This window comes from Nerophis ophidion, linkage group LG23 (assembly GCF_033978795.1).
Source record: "Nerophis ophidion isolate RoL-2023_Sa linkage group LG23, RoL_Noph_v1.0, whole genome shotgun sequence".
NCBI classification, from domain to species: Eukaryota; Metazoa; Chordata; class Actinopteri; order Syngnathiformes; family Syngnathidae; genus Nerophis; species Nerophis ophidion.
In genome coordinates, this window is record NC_084633.1 from 20,720,246 (window position 1) to 20,736,935 (window position 16,690).

Sequence of the window (16,690 nt, forward strand, 5' to 3'; positions counted from 1 at the left end):
CTGTAAGTAGGTTAGATATAATTATTGAATGGACAGTACAGGACAAAAGTTTGGATACTTCTTCTCATTTCAATGCGTTTTATTTATTTTCATGACTATTTACATTCTAGAGCAGGGGTGCCCATTACGTCGATCGCGAGCTACCAGTCGACCGCGGGGGGTGTGTCAGTCGATCTCCAGCCAGGCTTTTAAAAAAAATAGACCTAAAAATGAGTGATCATCAATCTTCACCAAGACGTCACTTAAATGACATTCACGGTACCGGAGGGTCTTGTGAGATGACGCTGGCTGCTGCAAGATCATTATTATGAAAATATGACCGAGAGGAAGGCCAGAAACACTTTTTATTTCAACAGACTCTCGCGCCGTACCTTCCGTCAAAACTCTAAAGGCCGACTGCACATTTCCTATCTTCACAATAAAAGCCCTGCTTCATGCTGCCTGCGCTAACTAAATACAGAGTCTCGGAAAACTGGCGTGCACAAGCGATCCCTCAGAAAGCTGGCGTGCACAAGTGATGTGCACGCCAGCTTTCCGAGACTCTTATTTTGTTAGCGCAGGCGGCATGAAGCAGGGCTTTTATTGTGAAGATAGGAAATGTGCAGTCGGCCTTTAGAGTTTTGACGGAAGGGACGGCGCGAAAGTCTGTTGAAATAAAAAGTGTTTCCCGCCTTCCTCTCTGTCATTTTTTCATAATAATGAACTGGCAGCAGCCAGCGTCATCTCACAAGACCCTCGGGTGCCGTGAATGTCAATCAAGCAAGCTACGGAATTTGCCGCCAATGTTTTTCTTGTAAAGTGTATGGAAGCTGGATGAATTAGATGCCAAAAAGCAACCACTTTCATGTGGTATTGTACAGAAAGGACAACTTTTTTCTCCTCCATTTGAAAATGTGGGCGTTATCATCATTACTGTCTGATTCCAATCAATGCAAGTCATCAGAATCAGGTAATACACCAACTTATATTCTTGTCTTTGTGAAAGAAAGACATCTATACGTGTTACACATGCTTGTATTATCATTAAACACATTTAACTTGTTTACAAAAATGTCTCTTTCATAAATAAATAAATATAAATGATATATATAAATGAGGTAGATCCCCTCGAGTTGGTCAATTGAAAAGTAGCTCGCTTGCAGAAAAAGTGTGGGCACCCCTGGCCTAGCGTATAAAATAAAATAAAATAAATCACAAAATCATTCGAGTCTGCAAAACAAGGTGTGACTCTTTCTACTTCCTTTCTTATTCACACATACGCACACACACAGAGGAGAAATTTCACCACACCTAGTGTGTGTGTGACAATCATTGGTGCTTTTAACTTTAACTTTAAAAGCCCTTGGAGTGTTGAGAGGGAGTGGGAATAAGGGGGGAAAAGGAACACAACAAATAAGCGGCATTTGGTAATTTTAACGTGAAAAAAAATTATATGGATATAAGGATATTTTCTTAATTCATATCTTGTTTGAAAATATATAGATATATATTACAAACTTGATGTATCTCCCAGCACTAATAATGAGTGAATGAACTATAAAAGGAAATAGAGGCCTGAAAAGACCTTTTTCAATTAATCAATCAATGTTTATTTATATAGCCCTAAATCACAAGTGTCTCAAAGGGCTGCACAAGCCACAACGACACCCGTGGTACAGAGCCCACATGAGGGCGAGGGGAAAACTCACGTCGATGTGAATGACTGTGAGAAACCTTGGAGAGGACCGCATATGTGGGTAACCCTCCCCGTTTGACTTGTCCAGGAGTGGAAGGAGAAATTGCATCAGAGGCCGAGCAGCAGGAGATGGTAGTCGTAGAGGAGCAGCCACAAGAGGAGCAGGTGGTTGAAGCGCAAACAGCTGTTGTCAGTTTGGTAGAGGCCAACCCCCAGGAAGTCTACCATCAGGTCCACTTTACCATGGAGGTGGACGGCACCACCCAGGAGAAACACGTGAGTGCAGAGAAGGCCGGGAGATGGACATTATTATGCCAGAAGGAAATCTGAAATGTGCTCTACCCATTTTGGTACAGGTGGTGGTGGACCAGTCCCAGGTGGAAGCCCTCGCCGCCGCCGCAGCAGCGGGCGACAACCTCATCTGCCAGGCCATCCTCAACTCTGGCATTGCTTTGAGGCCGGAGGAAGTGGCACAAGTCTCGCTGGCAACAGAGGAGCAGGAGAAAAGGCTCGCGGCGTGTCCGGACGCTGACGCCACGGACATTCAAGGGAAAGAGGAGTCTGTGGATATGGTGAGTGAGGTGAGCTGTGTGTTACATTAGAACAGTGTTTCTCAAAGTGTGGGGAATAGAGACATGACAGGTGGGGCGTGAGGAACGGGAGGAAATTTCACTTTAAATTTTTTTTTATTATATTCTTAGATTTTTTTTTCTACTATGCTTTCGTTTTCTATGCACACTTTGTGATTCTGTCGGTGAAATCTGTTGTATAAATAAATGTATATTACTAATTTTTCCTATAGGCTTTACATTTTTAGGTAGGAGCGGAAGTTTGACAGACATAGCAACAGTAACTAATGGGGGCGGGGCTAAGCGGAACAATCTTTCACGCGGATGGGTAGCAGGCTAATGTGTGGACCACAATTACAAAAAATTGTTCAATTTGTGACTCGCTCCTCAAAGGTCGTCAAGCCAGAGCCAGCGCCAGAGCCAGAGCCAGCGACTGCAGAAAAACAAAAATCTGACTGGCTTAATCAACCAAAAAGCCAACCGAAAAGAAAATATGATGAAGGGTATCTTGCTCTTGGATTCATGGCAACGGTGGTGGGGGCAGAGGAGAGAACCCTGTGTGTTCTGTGTCTAAAACCGCTAGCAGCAGACAGCATGAGACCCAACAAATTAAAGAGACACCTCGAGACCACACACCCCAATCATGTCAATAAGCCACTTGATTTCTTTCAAAGAAAGCTGGCAGAGTAAATATTTGATTTATTATTGAACTTTAAACAAGTTATACCACAGCTGCAGTTATTTTATTTATTATTGAACTTGATGTTATTGAGTTTGAATGTATACAACTTGAATGTTACTTGATGTTCGATACATTTGAAAATGTTAAGCTTGGCATTAGCGTTCTGTTGGAACGTTGGGGGGAGGTGGGGCCTGAAAACTCCCCCTTGTCCAAAGTGGGGGATGACAAAAAAAGTTTGAGAACCACTGCATTAGAGTTAGATTTCCTTTATTGTCATTCAAATTTGAACTTTTCAATATAGATAAGAAGAAAGTTTTGTTGTAGTGCAGGATAAAAGAGCAATAAGGTGCAGAGTGATGACATTTACAAAAGCAGGTGCAGTTATAAATAGATTTACTGTGCGAATTAATGCAGGACTCAGATTTTACCGCGACAAGTGCCGCCACCGCCCTGGTCATTTGCCGTAATGCCCCCAAAATTGACCAACATTTGCGTAGAGAACATGATGATTTTTACTTGTTCATGAATGAGGGATTTAACGGTGAACGGTAGAGATGTCCGATAATGGCTTTTTTGCCGATATTGTCCAACTCTTAATCACCGATTCCCAGTTTATTGAACACCAATGCGCTGCTGTTATTGTATCATTCATTTATCATGTCATATTTAACCTATTGTGTTGAAGTCTGGGGAAATTGTTATAAATCACATCTACAACCTTTAGTCACTCTGCAGAAAAAGGCCATCAGGATTGTTTCCAATGTTCACTACAGACATCATTCAAGTCCACTATTTATGGACTTAAAGCAACTTAAACTGAACCATGTGATCAATTTTAAAACTGCTCAAATGATGTTTAGGGCATCCCAAAACTCTCTACCATCCAATATACAGAACCTATTCCATGACAGAGATGATCACCATAGTTACAGTTTAAGAGGAAACAAGAAATTATATTTGCCTAAATTTAGAACCACTTTAAAATCAATGTGCATTTCAGTGCGTGGAGTCAGTCTGTGGAACAACTTAGGGGACCAGTTAAAAACCTGTTCTAGCATGATTCAATTTAAAACACTGTTTAAAAAAGAAGTACTGAAGAAGTACGAGGAGGAAAGAGAGTGATGCCCTCAGCACAGAGCGATGGAAGAGAGGTGTATGGTCGGAGAGTGTTTGGGCCTGTGTGTGTGTGTGTGTGTGTGTGTGTGTGTGTGTGTGTGTGTGTGTGTGTGTGTGTGTGTGTGTGTGTCTTGTCTCATGGTATTGTTAGTGTACAGGAGTTTTTCTTGTTTTGTTTATAGAGTATTGTTTTTGTATTATACTGTTTATATTGTTCATAACTTTTATGGACAGAATTTCTAGGCGCAGTCAAGGCGTTGAGGGGTTCCGGTTTGGTGACCGCAGGATTAGGTCTCTGCTTTTTGCAGATGATGTGGTCCTGATGGCTTCATCTGACCGGGATCTTCAGCTCTCACTGGATCGGTTCGCAGCCGAGTGTGAAGCGGCCGGAATGAGAATCAGCACCTCCAAGTCCGAGTCCATGGTTCTCGCCCGGAAAAGGGTGGAGTGCCATCTCCGGGTTGGGGAGGAGACCCCGCCCCAAGTGGAGGAGTTCAAGTACCTAGGAGTCTTGTTCACGAGTGGGGGAAGAGTGGATCGTGAGATCGACAGGCGGATCGGTGCGGCGTCTTCAGTAATGCGGACGTTGCACCGATCCGTTGTGGTGAAGAAGGAGCTGAGCCGGAAGGCAAAGCTCTCAATTTACCGGTCGATCTACGTTCCCATCCTCACCTATGGTCATGAGCTTTGGGTTAGGACCGAAAGGATAAGATCACGGGTACAAGCGGCCCAAATGAGTTTGGGGCTCTCCCTTAGAGATAGGGTGAGAAGCTCTGCCATCCGGGAGGAACTCAAAGTAAAGCCGCTGCTCCTCCACATGGAGAGGAGCCAGATGAGGTGGTTCGGGCATCTGGTCAGGATGCCACCCGAACGCCTCCCTAGGGAGGTGTTTAGGGCACGTCCAACCGGTTGGAGGCCACGGGGAAGACCCAGGACACGTTGGGAGGACTATGTCTCCCGGCTGGCCTGGGAACGCCTCGGGATCCCCCGGAAAGAGCTAGACGAAGTGGCTGGGGAGAGAGAAGTCTGGGTTTCCCTGCTTAGGCTGTTGCCCCCGCGACCCGACCTCGGATAAGCGGAAGATGATGGATGGATGGATTGTTTATGTCAAATGTGGAATGAGTGAGAGGGGTTGGGCTATTATAAGCAGCTGCTTCATCCAACCCCTTTTCAAGCCTTGCATAAATATCTTTGCCAACATGTAAAAAAAAAAAAAAAACTGTGTTTAGTTGTACTGTGCAGGTTTGAAATAAATATTTCAATTCAATTCAATTCCATATCAACGATACGATATATACACAGTCGTGGAATTAACACATTAGTACGCCTAATTTTGTTGTGATGCCCCGCCGGATACATTAAACCAGGGGTCACCAACGTGGTGCCCGTAAGGACCAGATGAGTCGCCCGCTGGCCTTTTCTAAAAATAGCTCAAATAACAGCACTTACCAGTGAACTGCCTCCATTTTTTAAAATTTTATTTATTTACTAGCAAGCTGGTCTCGCTTTGCTTGACATTTTTATTTCTAAGAGAGACAAAACTCAAATAGAATTTGTAAATCCAAGAAAATATTTTAAACACAACCTTAAAAATTATTTTAGGATTTTTAAACACATATCTTTTTACCTTTTAAATTCCATCCTCGTTTTTCCTGACAATTTAAATTAATGTTCAAGTAATTTTTTTTTTTTTATTGTAAAGAATAATAAATACATTTTAATTTAATTCTTCATTTTACCTTCTGTTTTTTCGACGAAGAATATTTGTGAAATATTTCTTCAAACTTATGATTAAAATAAATAACAATTATTCTGGCAAATCCAGAAAATCTGTATAATGAAATTTAAATCTAATTTCAAAGTCTTTTAAATTTCTTTAAAAAATTTTGTTCTGGAAAATCTAGAAGAAATAATGATTTGTCTTTGTTAGAAATATAGCTTGGCCCAATTTGTTATATATTCTAACAAAGTCCAGATTGGATTTTAACCTTTTGCATTGTATGTGGGCGAGAAAGCATTCTTCTTGCACATTCTTTTTCGAGCGTTTTGCTGCTCTGTGTGTTTTTAAAGGAAACATCTCGGCCGTCCTCAAAAGTGTACACATGTCGGCACTGCAATCGCACCTTCAAGGGCTTGAACTACTTCCGTTTTCATGTCAAAGGCCATTCAAGTAAGTTCACAACTGCAGGTGAAAGCTAAAATCCTCATCGGAAAGAGAACTAAAGAGGTTTTATCTGTACAGGTCATAAGCTCTTTAAGTGCACCTTATGCCAGAGGGACTTCCTGAGTGGGTACCTGTTGAAGAAACACATGGAAGTCCACGTCAGCGAGAGGCGGTACAAGTGCGGGGAGTGTGGAAAGCTGTACAAAACCGTTGGACACGTACGGGAACACATGAAGGCCCACTCGGATGAAAGACCTTACTCCTGTGCCAGATGCCATAAAAGATACAAAACCAAGGTACACATCACGTCGCAGGAAACATCGCAAGACTCGCCATCATCAACATTTCTCTTGGTCTTCTCAGAATGCCCTGATGGTGCATCAGCGTACTCATGGCGAGGAGAAACCATACGTGTGTCAGTTTTGCTTTAGAGGCTTCAGAGAAAAAGGCTCCTTGGTACGACACACTCGCCATCACACCGGCGAGAAGCCCTTCAGGTGCCCAAAATGCGGACGTGGCTTCGCTGAGCACGGCACGCTCAATCGCCACATGCGTGCTAAAGGTCGGTATGGCGGACCAGAGAAGGGTCAGCTTTTCATGTCAACAAGCCTAATAATGGAATATTTGATATGGTCTCCTCCAGGAGGCTGCCATAAAGACGAATCCAGCAAGCGGCAGCAGGAGGAGGTCACAGAGGAGCAGGCTCCTGCAGACAACCTCGCCACGGCTGCCATCGTCGCAGAAGACCCTGACGCTGTGCTGGTGGAGTTCTCCTCGGTGGTCGCCGACACACAGGAGTACATCATCAAGGTAGGAATGCAGAGTGGCCAGGCAATTGGAAAGTGCAGGCTTATTTGCTCGTTGTTTCTGCTGACTTAATTGTAAAAATATGTAGCGTATTTTCCGCACTATAAGGCGCACCTTCAATGAATGGCCTATTTTAAAACTTTGTTCATATATAAGGTGCACCGCATTATGAGGCGCATAGAATAGATGCTACCGTAGAGGCTGGGGTCACGTTATGCATCCTTTAGCTCAGGGGTCGGCAACCTTTTTTGGCTGAGTGAGCCCTGAAAGCCAAATATTTTTAAATGCATTTCCGTGAGAGCCATATCATATTTTTTAACACTGAATAGAATAGAATAGACTTTATTGTCATTATATTTGCATATAACGAGATTAAAGACTCCAACTTAAGGTGCGGTTGTGGGAACAAATATGGGGTAAAATAAGAACCACAAGAGGTAATAAAGGAAAAACTAACAATTGAAATAAACAGACGACTATTTATTAAAAATAACTAGCAATCCTATACAACAGTGGTCCCCAACCACCGGGCCGTGGCCCGATTGCTACCGGGCCGCAGAATAATTTTTTATTAATTTTTTATTAAAAAAAAATAAAATAAAAATTATTATTATTTTTTTTTAATTAAATCAAGATAAAAAACACAATATATACTTACAATTAGTGCACCAACCACAAAAACCTCCCTTTTTCATGACAAAGGAAAAAAAAAAAAAAAAGGATCCCCCTCCCCAAATTATTAAGCGTTGACCGGTCCGCGGATACAAAAAGGTTGGGCACCACTGCTGTACAATATAAAAAACACTATAGAAATACAAAATAGTGTACAATATACAGAACAAGACAAGAGTACCGAAGTAATAATACAACTAAATGGGAGCATTTTTTAAGTAAGACCAACATTTTTAGAGTATAATAAGTCTCAAATTCTTTTTTAATAACATTGTTATTTCTTGAACCGGTGCGGTAGAAAACGGATGGATGGATTAAAATGCATGAGAATGTTTTATATTTTGAACGTTATTTTTAACATCGTGATCACCAGCGGAATTATTCATTACTTATCGTGTTAAGCAATGTCAGCTAAGTTTTATCTGAGAGCCAGATGCAGTCATCAAAAGAGCCACATCTGGCTCTAGAGCCATAGGTTCCCTACCCCTGATTTAGCTGGAGCTGCGCTAAAGGGAATGCCAACAAAACAGTCAGGTCAGTCAAGCTTTATTAATAGATTACAAACCAGCGTTCTGACAACTCCGTTCACTCCCAAAATGAATAAACAGCTGTTTTATTATTTTCCCCGATTCAATAAACAGGTAAAAACCAGTCTGATACTGTTACGGTAAATCAAACGTTAGTGCAATCACAACATAGTAACACTCCAAATAGTGCAAAGCAATAATATATCAATAACTCAACGTTGCTCAAACGATAATGTCACACAACACAACACACAAAATAAAGTAGTAAAGCTCACTTTATTAAGTTAGTCCTCATCCACAAATCCCTCAAATTCTTCTTCTTCAGTGTTCGAATCAAACAGTTGGTCGAATACGGCATCCAACATGCCCGGCTCCGTCTCGTCAAAGTCGTCATTAACTTTCTTCTTGTGTTAGGGTCGGCACGACCCGTTTTAGTTTTTAAATGCATAAAATCCCCACCTAGTACCAACCTCGTCACGTCCGTTGTGTCCTGAGCAAGACACTTCACCCTTGCTCCTGATGGGTGCTGGTTGGCGCCTTGCATGCCAGCTCCCTCCATCAGTGTGTGAATGTGTGTGTGAATGGGTAAATGTGGAAGTAGTGTCAAAGCGCTTTGAGTACCTTGAAGGTAGAAAAGCGCTATACAAGTACAACCCATTTATTTATTTACATTTATTTAAAATAACCATATAAATTATTTTTTTTGCATCAAAGCTTTTTGACTTTGTCAAGAACCCCTATTTCAAGAAATCAAAACATGTGTTTGGTTTTTCACTAAATTATAAAATGCTCTGGATGAAATTATGACCTTGGTGTTGTTAGGGTCGGTTTCGACCCAGTTATAAAAATAAGATTATCAAGCAATAATTCGAGCCAAAACTGAACACACTGACAGCCAGCTCCTCTCCCAATCATGTGAGCTTTAGGGGATTCTCATTTTACCTTGTTATCCAGTACAAAAAAAACAAAGACTGGCATGTCCAGACATGTGAGGTCAATTCAGTCTCAAAATTATTAAAATTAAAAAATAAATAAAACAAATAAAAGATAAGATAAGATATACGTTCTAATACCCCTCAGTAATAGTCAGGTAACACAACAACCTTTTATTTATTTATAAGATTCTTTTAAAGTTAATTTTACCATTTTTAAATGGAAATCGAGGGGTATACTGGCAAAAAAAAGGCCCAATGGCCCATTCCAAAAATATTAAAACTAGGGATGCACCGATTAATCGGTAACTGAATATATTCGGCCGAATATGGCAAAAAAAGCCACATTCGGCCTTCGGTGGAATGAGTTAAAAACAAGGCCGAATAGTGGCGTGTGACGCAAGTTTTTGAGGCGGTGACGCAATCAACCAACGTGCAGTGACGTTGGGATATGTTGTGTACCTGTATAAGTGTATGATATGTTGTGTACCTGTATAAGTGTATGATATGTTGTGTACCTGTATAAGTGTATGAGGTTACATGCACACACTTATTGAGATTTAGTGGGTCCTCTGTTTACATTATTAGCCTGTTGTGTAGGCTACCTGTATAAGTGTATGAGGTTACAAGCACACACTTATTGAGATTTACTTGAGCCTTCTGTTTACATTATTAGCATATCTACTGTGGCTAAGCAGACTTTTGCCAAAAGGACAATAATTCATTTGTTGTGGGTTTATCCACTTTAATGCACTTTATTTTTTTTTGGAATCCATGTTTTGTTTGAAGGCCTAATATAAATGAAAAACTGTGCTTTTTTTGAAAAGCAAAGACTACTGCAATGTTAAAAAATGTCAATATTCAATAAAAAATGACTTTATTTGAAAAACATGTCTAAATATTTATTCTAGGCTATTTATGCAATATTAAAAGAATTGTGAAAAACTTCATTCATTATTCGGCCTTCGGCCAAGGGTTTAAATTTTATTCGGCTTCGGCCACAAATTTTCATTTCGGTGCATCCCTAATTAAAACCAATATTTTCATGGATAAGTAAGCCTAGCAAGGTAACCAAGAGATGAGAAACAATTTGGATGATAGATAATCGTTTTTAGTGTATTTTACAGCTGATTTAAGACCGAGCCGTTAACATCAGAGATGGTAACAGAAAGCTAACACAAGAGGAAGGTTAAAGGAGTCAGTGTCGCTGCTGTTAATGTTGAATTCCCTCGCTGCTGCTCTATTCCCGTCTTCTACTGTGTGACTGATTGCCTTGAGTTTAAACTCTGCGTCGTAAGCGTGTCTCTTAGTAGGAGCCATTTTAGGGTCTTTATATAAATATACAGAAACGGCACGGCTCCCGCAGTGAAATATTCCAGCATGCACCGCGTGCTTCTTCTTCTACGAGGGAAAATGAAGTCGACGGCTGCTTACCGTAGAAGAAGCACGCTTCTTCTGATACAGTGGAAAATGAAGTCGACGGCTGCTTACCGTGGTTGCGAGACCTGTTGTGGCTCAATATTGGTACATATATGTAACTGCTGTGTACCCATACACACAATATGTGGTTAGCACCTCTGCTGGTTTCCATGTCATTAGCAGAGTGCAGGAAGTCTGCTCAAGTACATAACATTTTCATATTTTTACAATTACATGAAATACAATTACAGGTATTTACGGAAAAGGGTGGAATGCCATCTCCGGGTTGGGGAGGAGACCCTGCCCCAAATGGAGGAGTTCAAGTACCTAGGAGTCTTGTTCACGAGTGGGGGAAGAGTGGATCGTGAGATCGACAGGCGGATCGGTGCGGCGTCTTCAGTAATGCAGACGTTGTACCGATCCGTTGTGGTGAAGAAGGAGCTGAGCCGGAAGGCAAAGCTCTCAATTTACCAGTCGATCTACGTTCCCATCCTCACCTATGGTCATGAGCTTTGGGTCATGAGCGAAAGGATAAGATCACGGGTACAAGCGGCCCAAATGAGTTTGGGTCTCTCCCTTAGAGATAGGGTGAGAAGCTCTGCCATCCGGGAGGAACTCAAAGTAAAGCCGCTGCTCCTCCACATGGAGAGGAGCCAGATGAGGTGGTTCGGGCATCTGGTCAGGATGCCACCCGAACGCCTCCCTAGGGAGGTGTTTAGGGCACGTCCAACCGGTAGGAGGCCACGGGGAAGACCCAGGACACGTTGGGAAGACTATGTCTCCCGGCTGGCCTGGGAACGCCTCGGGATCCCCCGGGAAGAGCTAGACAAAGTGGCTGGGGAGAGGGAAGTCTGGGCTTCTCTGCTTAGGTTGTTGCCCCCACGACCCGACCTCGGATAAGCGGAAGATGATGGACGGATGGACAATTACAGGTGTAACTTAATACAATGGTTTCTAACAGTATACTTTTTTTGTGTGATCGTATAGTGGTTTTAACTTGCTTTTATCTTCACTGGTATTACAATCAATTCAATACAATATATTTTTTACTTGTTTTTTTAACCAACATCATCCTTTTTTATGTATTTATGAAATAGAAAATAGAAAAGTACAAAAAACAATACAAGACATGACATGACACCAATAATTAAATGGACTTTTAGCACCCTCTGGTGGCGACTTGCAAAAATGACAGACCACGTTGCGTCCATGCCAAAATGTCGGACAATTCAAACTTAAACATGAACGTACGGAGACCTAACATGCACATAGTGCAACAATTATTACCTGCAATGAGTGATCAGAATGCACATACACACAATATGTGGTTAGCACCTCTGCTGGTTTCGATGTCTATAGGGGAAAATAATATCAACTTCAGTGCAAAATAGTAGTACATCTAACGTGAGCAACAACCAAAAAGTACAAAGCTGCAGAAGCCCTGAACAACTTCTTTGCGGAGTCGTGGACTAAAGCAACACCCTATTGTGTACATCCCCTACCAAGAGCTACCCCTAGCGACATCTGTAGCATTGGTGAGATGAAGCTAGCCCTCACTCGGCTGGACCCTCAGAAAGCAAGTGGGCCGGATGACCTTCCCACCTGGCTGCTGAAAGAACATGCAGAGGACCTGGCACCGGTCATCACACATCTGGCCAACTGCTCTTTCCAACAGGGGTGTGTCCCCGATGTATGGAAAGAGTCAAATGTCTGTCCCATACCCAAAGGCCAAGACCCTGGCTCAATCTCAGACTGGCGTCCTATCTCACTAACTTCTTGTGTGGCGAAAACCATGGAACGTTTTGTGTTGAAAAAGCGTATGCCAACCGTGCTGGACGTGTGCAAAAATCAATATGCATATCTGCCTAAGCACAGTACAACAACGGCTCTAGTCAGGGCAATCCACACCTGGATTACCGAAACCGACTCCAAACCAACGATGGTGAGAGTACTGTTGGCAGATATGTCAAAAGCTTTTGATGTAATTGACCATGGCATCTTGATGCAAAACATATTGGACTTCGGACTGTGCCCATATCTGACAGCCTGGCTCCATAGTTACATCTCAGGAAGGAGACAGAGAGTGGTGGCAAATGGAGTTCATTATATATTGTAAATATATATTGTATATGTATAGGGGTGGGACCTAATAAGTTGACTTCTTCCCACTCCCTTTTGAGCCAATCGTGACATCTACAAAAGATTAGTCACATGTAATGTTTTCAATGTAGGTGTAAAAATAATGTATTTATATATTTCTTTTGTATTTTATGTCATTCTGTTGTTTTGTTTGCATTGCTCAAAATAAACCATTCATTCATTCATAGTAGCTTTTGTTTTGGTTTACTTATGGTGCACAAGTCACTTTATTGTTTTCCAAAAATTGTGTGTAGCAATTAATACCACAAATGTAATGCATCATCAGATTTACAACAATAATATTTTTTTTTGTTTAATAAGAGGTTTTATAAAAATGTGTTTTAAAGCATTTTCTGTAATTTATCATATTTCATCTACTATAATGTATTGTTGAAGTATCGGATCTTAGACCAACATTTTTGATCCATAATAACCACACTTTTTTTAATGAGATGAAATGAACAATTATGAAGCTTAAAAAAGATATATTTTGCACCCCAAGAGCAAATGAACAAGCGATAGAAAATGGATGGATGGAGGAATGTAGTGTGGCTGTAGCTCAACTGCAGACAAGCGTCTGTTCTTTAAAAACAACCACTCAATCTATTATGTCTATCCCTGCTCCAAATCTGTCAGTTTGCAAGGGCATCTCTTGTGTTGTCATGGTTACCCTACAGCAGTGCTTCTCAATTATTTTCTGATGCACACTGTTAGGAAGAAGAAACTATTTTGCGCAGGTCCGGTGGCCATGGATTAAGTGCTGGCTGTCCAGAGTCGGAACCCGGGGTGGACGGCTCGCGGGTGCATCGGTTGGGGATGTCTCTGTGTTGCTGACCTGTCTTTGCTTGGGATGGTCTCCTGCTGGCCCCACTATGGACTGGACTCTCACTATTATGTTAGATCCACTATAGACTGTACTCTCACTATTATGTTAGATCCACTATGGACTGGACTCTCACTATTATGTTAGATCCACTATGGACTGGACTCTCACTATTATGTTAGATCCACTATGGACTGGACTCTCACTATTACGTTAGATCCACTATGGACTGGACTCTCACTATTATGTTAGATCCACTATGGACTGGACTCTCACTATTATGTTAGATCCACTATGGACTGGACTCTCACTATTATGTTAGATCCACTATGGACTGGACTCTCACTATTACGTTAGATCCACTATGGACTGGACTCTCACTATTATGTTAGATCCACTATGGACTGGACTCTCACTATTATGTTAGATCCACTATGGACTGGACTCTCACTATTATGTTAGATCCACTATGGACTGGACTATTACTATTACGTTAGATCCACTATGGACTGGACTCTCACTATTACGTTAGATCCACTATGGACTGGACTCTCACTATTATGTTAGATCCACTATGGACTGGACTCTCACTATTATGTTAGATCCACTATGCACTGGACTCTCACTATTATGTTAGATCCACTATGGACTGGACTCTCACTATTATGTTAGATCCACTATGGACTGGACTCACACTATTATGTTAGATCCACTATGGACTGGACTCTCACTATTATGTTAGATCCACTATGGACTGGACTCTCACTATTATGTTGGATCCACTATGGACTGGACTCTCACTATTATGTTAGATCCACTATGGACTGGACTATTACTATTATGTTAGATCCACTATGGACTGGACTCTCACTATTATGTTAGATCCACTATGGACTGGACTCTCACTATTATGTTAGATCCACTATGGACTGGACTCTCACACTAATATGTTAGATCCACTGTGGACTGGACTCTCACTATTATGTTAGATCCACTATGGACTGGGCTCTCACTATTATGTTAGATCCACTATGGACTGGACTCTCACTATTATGTTAGATCCACTTTGGTTAACCTGCAGATGCATTTGCAACTATAAAGTCAACAAATTCACAAAGGTGAGTTCTGTTGATGTTGACTGCCAGCTAATCGATGCTAACATGCTACGCTAATCGATGCTAACATGCTATTTACCGGCGGTGCTAAAGCAGACATGGCACAGAAATGTATGGATAACCTGCAGATGCATTTGCAACTATATTACGTTTCCTTCCACCCACATTTAATGCGAAACAAACACTTACCAATCGACGGATTTAAGTTGCTCCAGTGTCACAAGATGCGAAAGTCCTGATCGTTTGGTCCGCACATTTTACCGGCGATGCTAACGCAGCTATTCGGCCATGCTATGGCTATGAATAGTGTCAATAGCTATTCGCTCAATAGCTTCAGTTTCCTCTTCAATATTTTCATACTCCAACCATCTGTTTCAATACATGCGTAATCTGTTGAATCGCTTAAGTCGCTGAAATCCGAGTCTGAATCCGAGCTAATGTCGCTATATCTTGCTGTGGTATTCCCATTGTTTGTTTACATTGGCAGCACTGTGTGACGTCACAGGGAAATGGATAGTGGTTTTGAAGATAGCGAAAATAAGGCACTTTAAAGCTTTATTTAGGGATATTCGGGGACCGGTAACATTTTGAAAAAAACTTCAAAAAATACAACAAGCCACTGGGAACGGATTTTTATTGTTTTTAACCCTTTTGAAATTGTGATAATGTTCCCCTTTAAGTGCACAGAAGCCAGTGCAGGTGAGCCAGTATAGGTATATATGTATGTATATATGTATATAAAGGTATATACAGTATAGGCGTAATATGATCAAACTTTCTTGTTCATGTCAAAAGTCTAGCAGCCGCATTTTGTGCCAACTGTAATCTTTTAAATGCTAAACATAGGGAGACCCCAAAATAATAGGTTACAATAATGGAGACGAGACGTAACGAACGCATGGATAATGATCTCAGCGTCGTTAGTGGACAAATGGAACGGATTTTAGCGATATTACGGCGATGAAAGAAATAGTCCCCTTTGGCTGAATAAACATAAAGCACCTTCTATAAAATGTAAATGAACTTAAATAGCATTTAGGCTCCCACACTGCTATTAAACTGAAGTTTTTAATCTCGGAATAATTCAAATGTTTCAGGGGTTTTGTATCACTCAAGCTCTTCTCCAATGTCCCACAGACTCAAACCGAAGAAGAAGTGCAGGAAGAAGAGGTGACGCTCATTCAGGACAGCGAAAATGAGGTCAGCATCTAATCTTGTTCAGTGGCATTGAAAGGTCGCCACCATGTCTTCGCCACCAAGCACATGATTGTACATCATTTAGATGGGCAACCATATCGTGAAAGTGGTGCAGCAGATCGTCAGCCAGTCCCACAGCGCCGGCGGGCCGGGCAGCCACCAGATCATCGTACGCAACGCGGTCACCAACTACGAGGGCACGTCCATCACCGACTGCGGCGACACCATCACCATTGCCACGCCCGAGAGCCTGACGGAACAGGTGGCCATGACGCTGGCCTCGGCCATCAGCGACGGTACGCTGCTGGCCCAGGCCGTGGAAACTACGGAGGGGACGGTCGCTATGGTAACCACGGAGGAGGCGATGGAGGCAGGGGGAGTGCAGCAGGAGTATGTCATCACCACTACGCCGCAGGAGGTGGAGATTCAGACTGTCATCGTGTGATTAAAGAGGTCCATTACTACACCGAGGTCAGGAGAAAAGAACAAGACATCAACGCACATAAGGTTTTTCATTCATTCTTTCTTCATAAATCTGCAGTTATTGACCCATGTTTTTGACGTCATCTGCTAACCTCCTGGCTTCTCTACGGTCAAAAATGTTGTTTGCTGTTTGCGTCCTGCCAACGAAGGTTTATGTTGCCGCGCCACACTTGAACTCATCATAGCAAACTGCTATACCAAATAAATGTTATTTTCCTATAAAATGTATTTCTGTTCAGGGCTTTGATACAAAGTTGTCAGGTGAGTCAATGTGACAATTTGCAAGCTGCGTGTGTGCGTGCGTGCGTGTGTGTGTGTGTGTGTGTGTGTGTGTGTGTGTGTGCGCGTTCTTGTATTTCTACCCTTCTTG

General features: G+C 42.0%; 1 protein-coding gene across 4 annotated transcripts in view; it reads left to right on the forward strand.

Moving 5' to 3' along the window:
• Nucleotides 1-16,544, forward strand: part of e4f1 (E4F transcription factor 1) — a 35,676-nt gene extending 19,132 nt beyond the window's left edge. For 3 of the 4 annotated variants that reach the window (XM_061885205.1, XM_061885207.1, XM_061885209.1), the window contains 8 exons: nt 1,764-1,951; nt 2,032-2,256; nt 6,113-6,212; nt 6,285-6,502; nt 6,570-6,768; nt 6,850-7,016; nt 15,778-15,840; nt 15,923-16,544. In XM_061885205.1, the coding sequence (XP_061741189.1) occupies nt 1,764-1,951; nt 2,032-2,256; nt 6,113-6,212; nt 6,285-6,502; nt 6,570-6,768; nt 6,850-7,016; nt 15,778-15,840; nt 15,923-16,282 (1,520 nt within the window). In that variant the 3' untranslated portion in view covers nt 16,283-16,544. The remainder of the gene's footprint in view (nt 1-1,763; nt 1,952-2,031; nt 2,257-6,112; nt 6,213-6,284; nt 6,503-6,569; nt 6,769-6,849; nt 7,017-15,777; nt 15,841-15,922) is intronic. The other variant, XM_061885208.1, reaches the window with a different exon arrangement.
• The last annotated feature ends 146 nt before the right edge of the window (nt 16,545-16,690 follow it).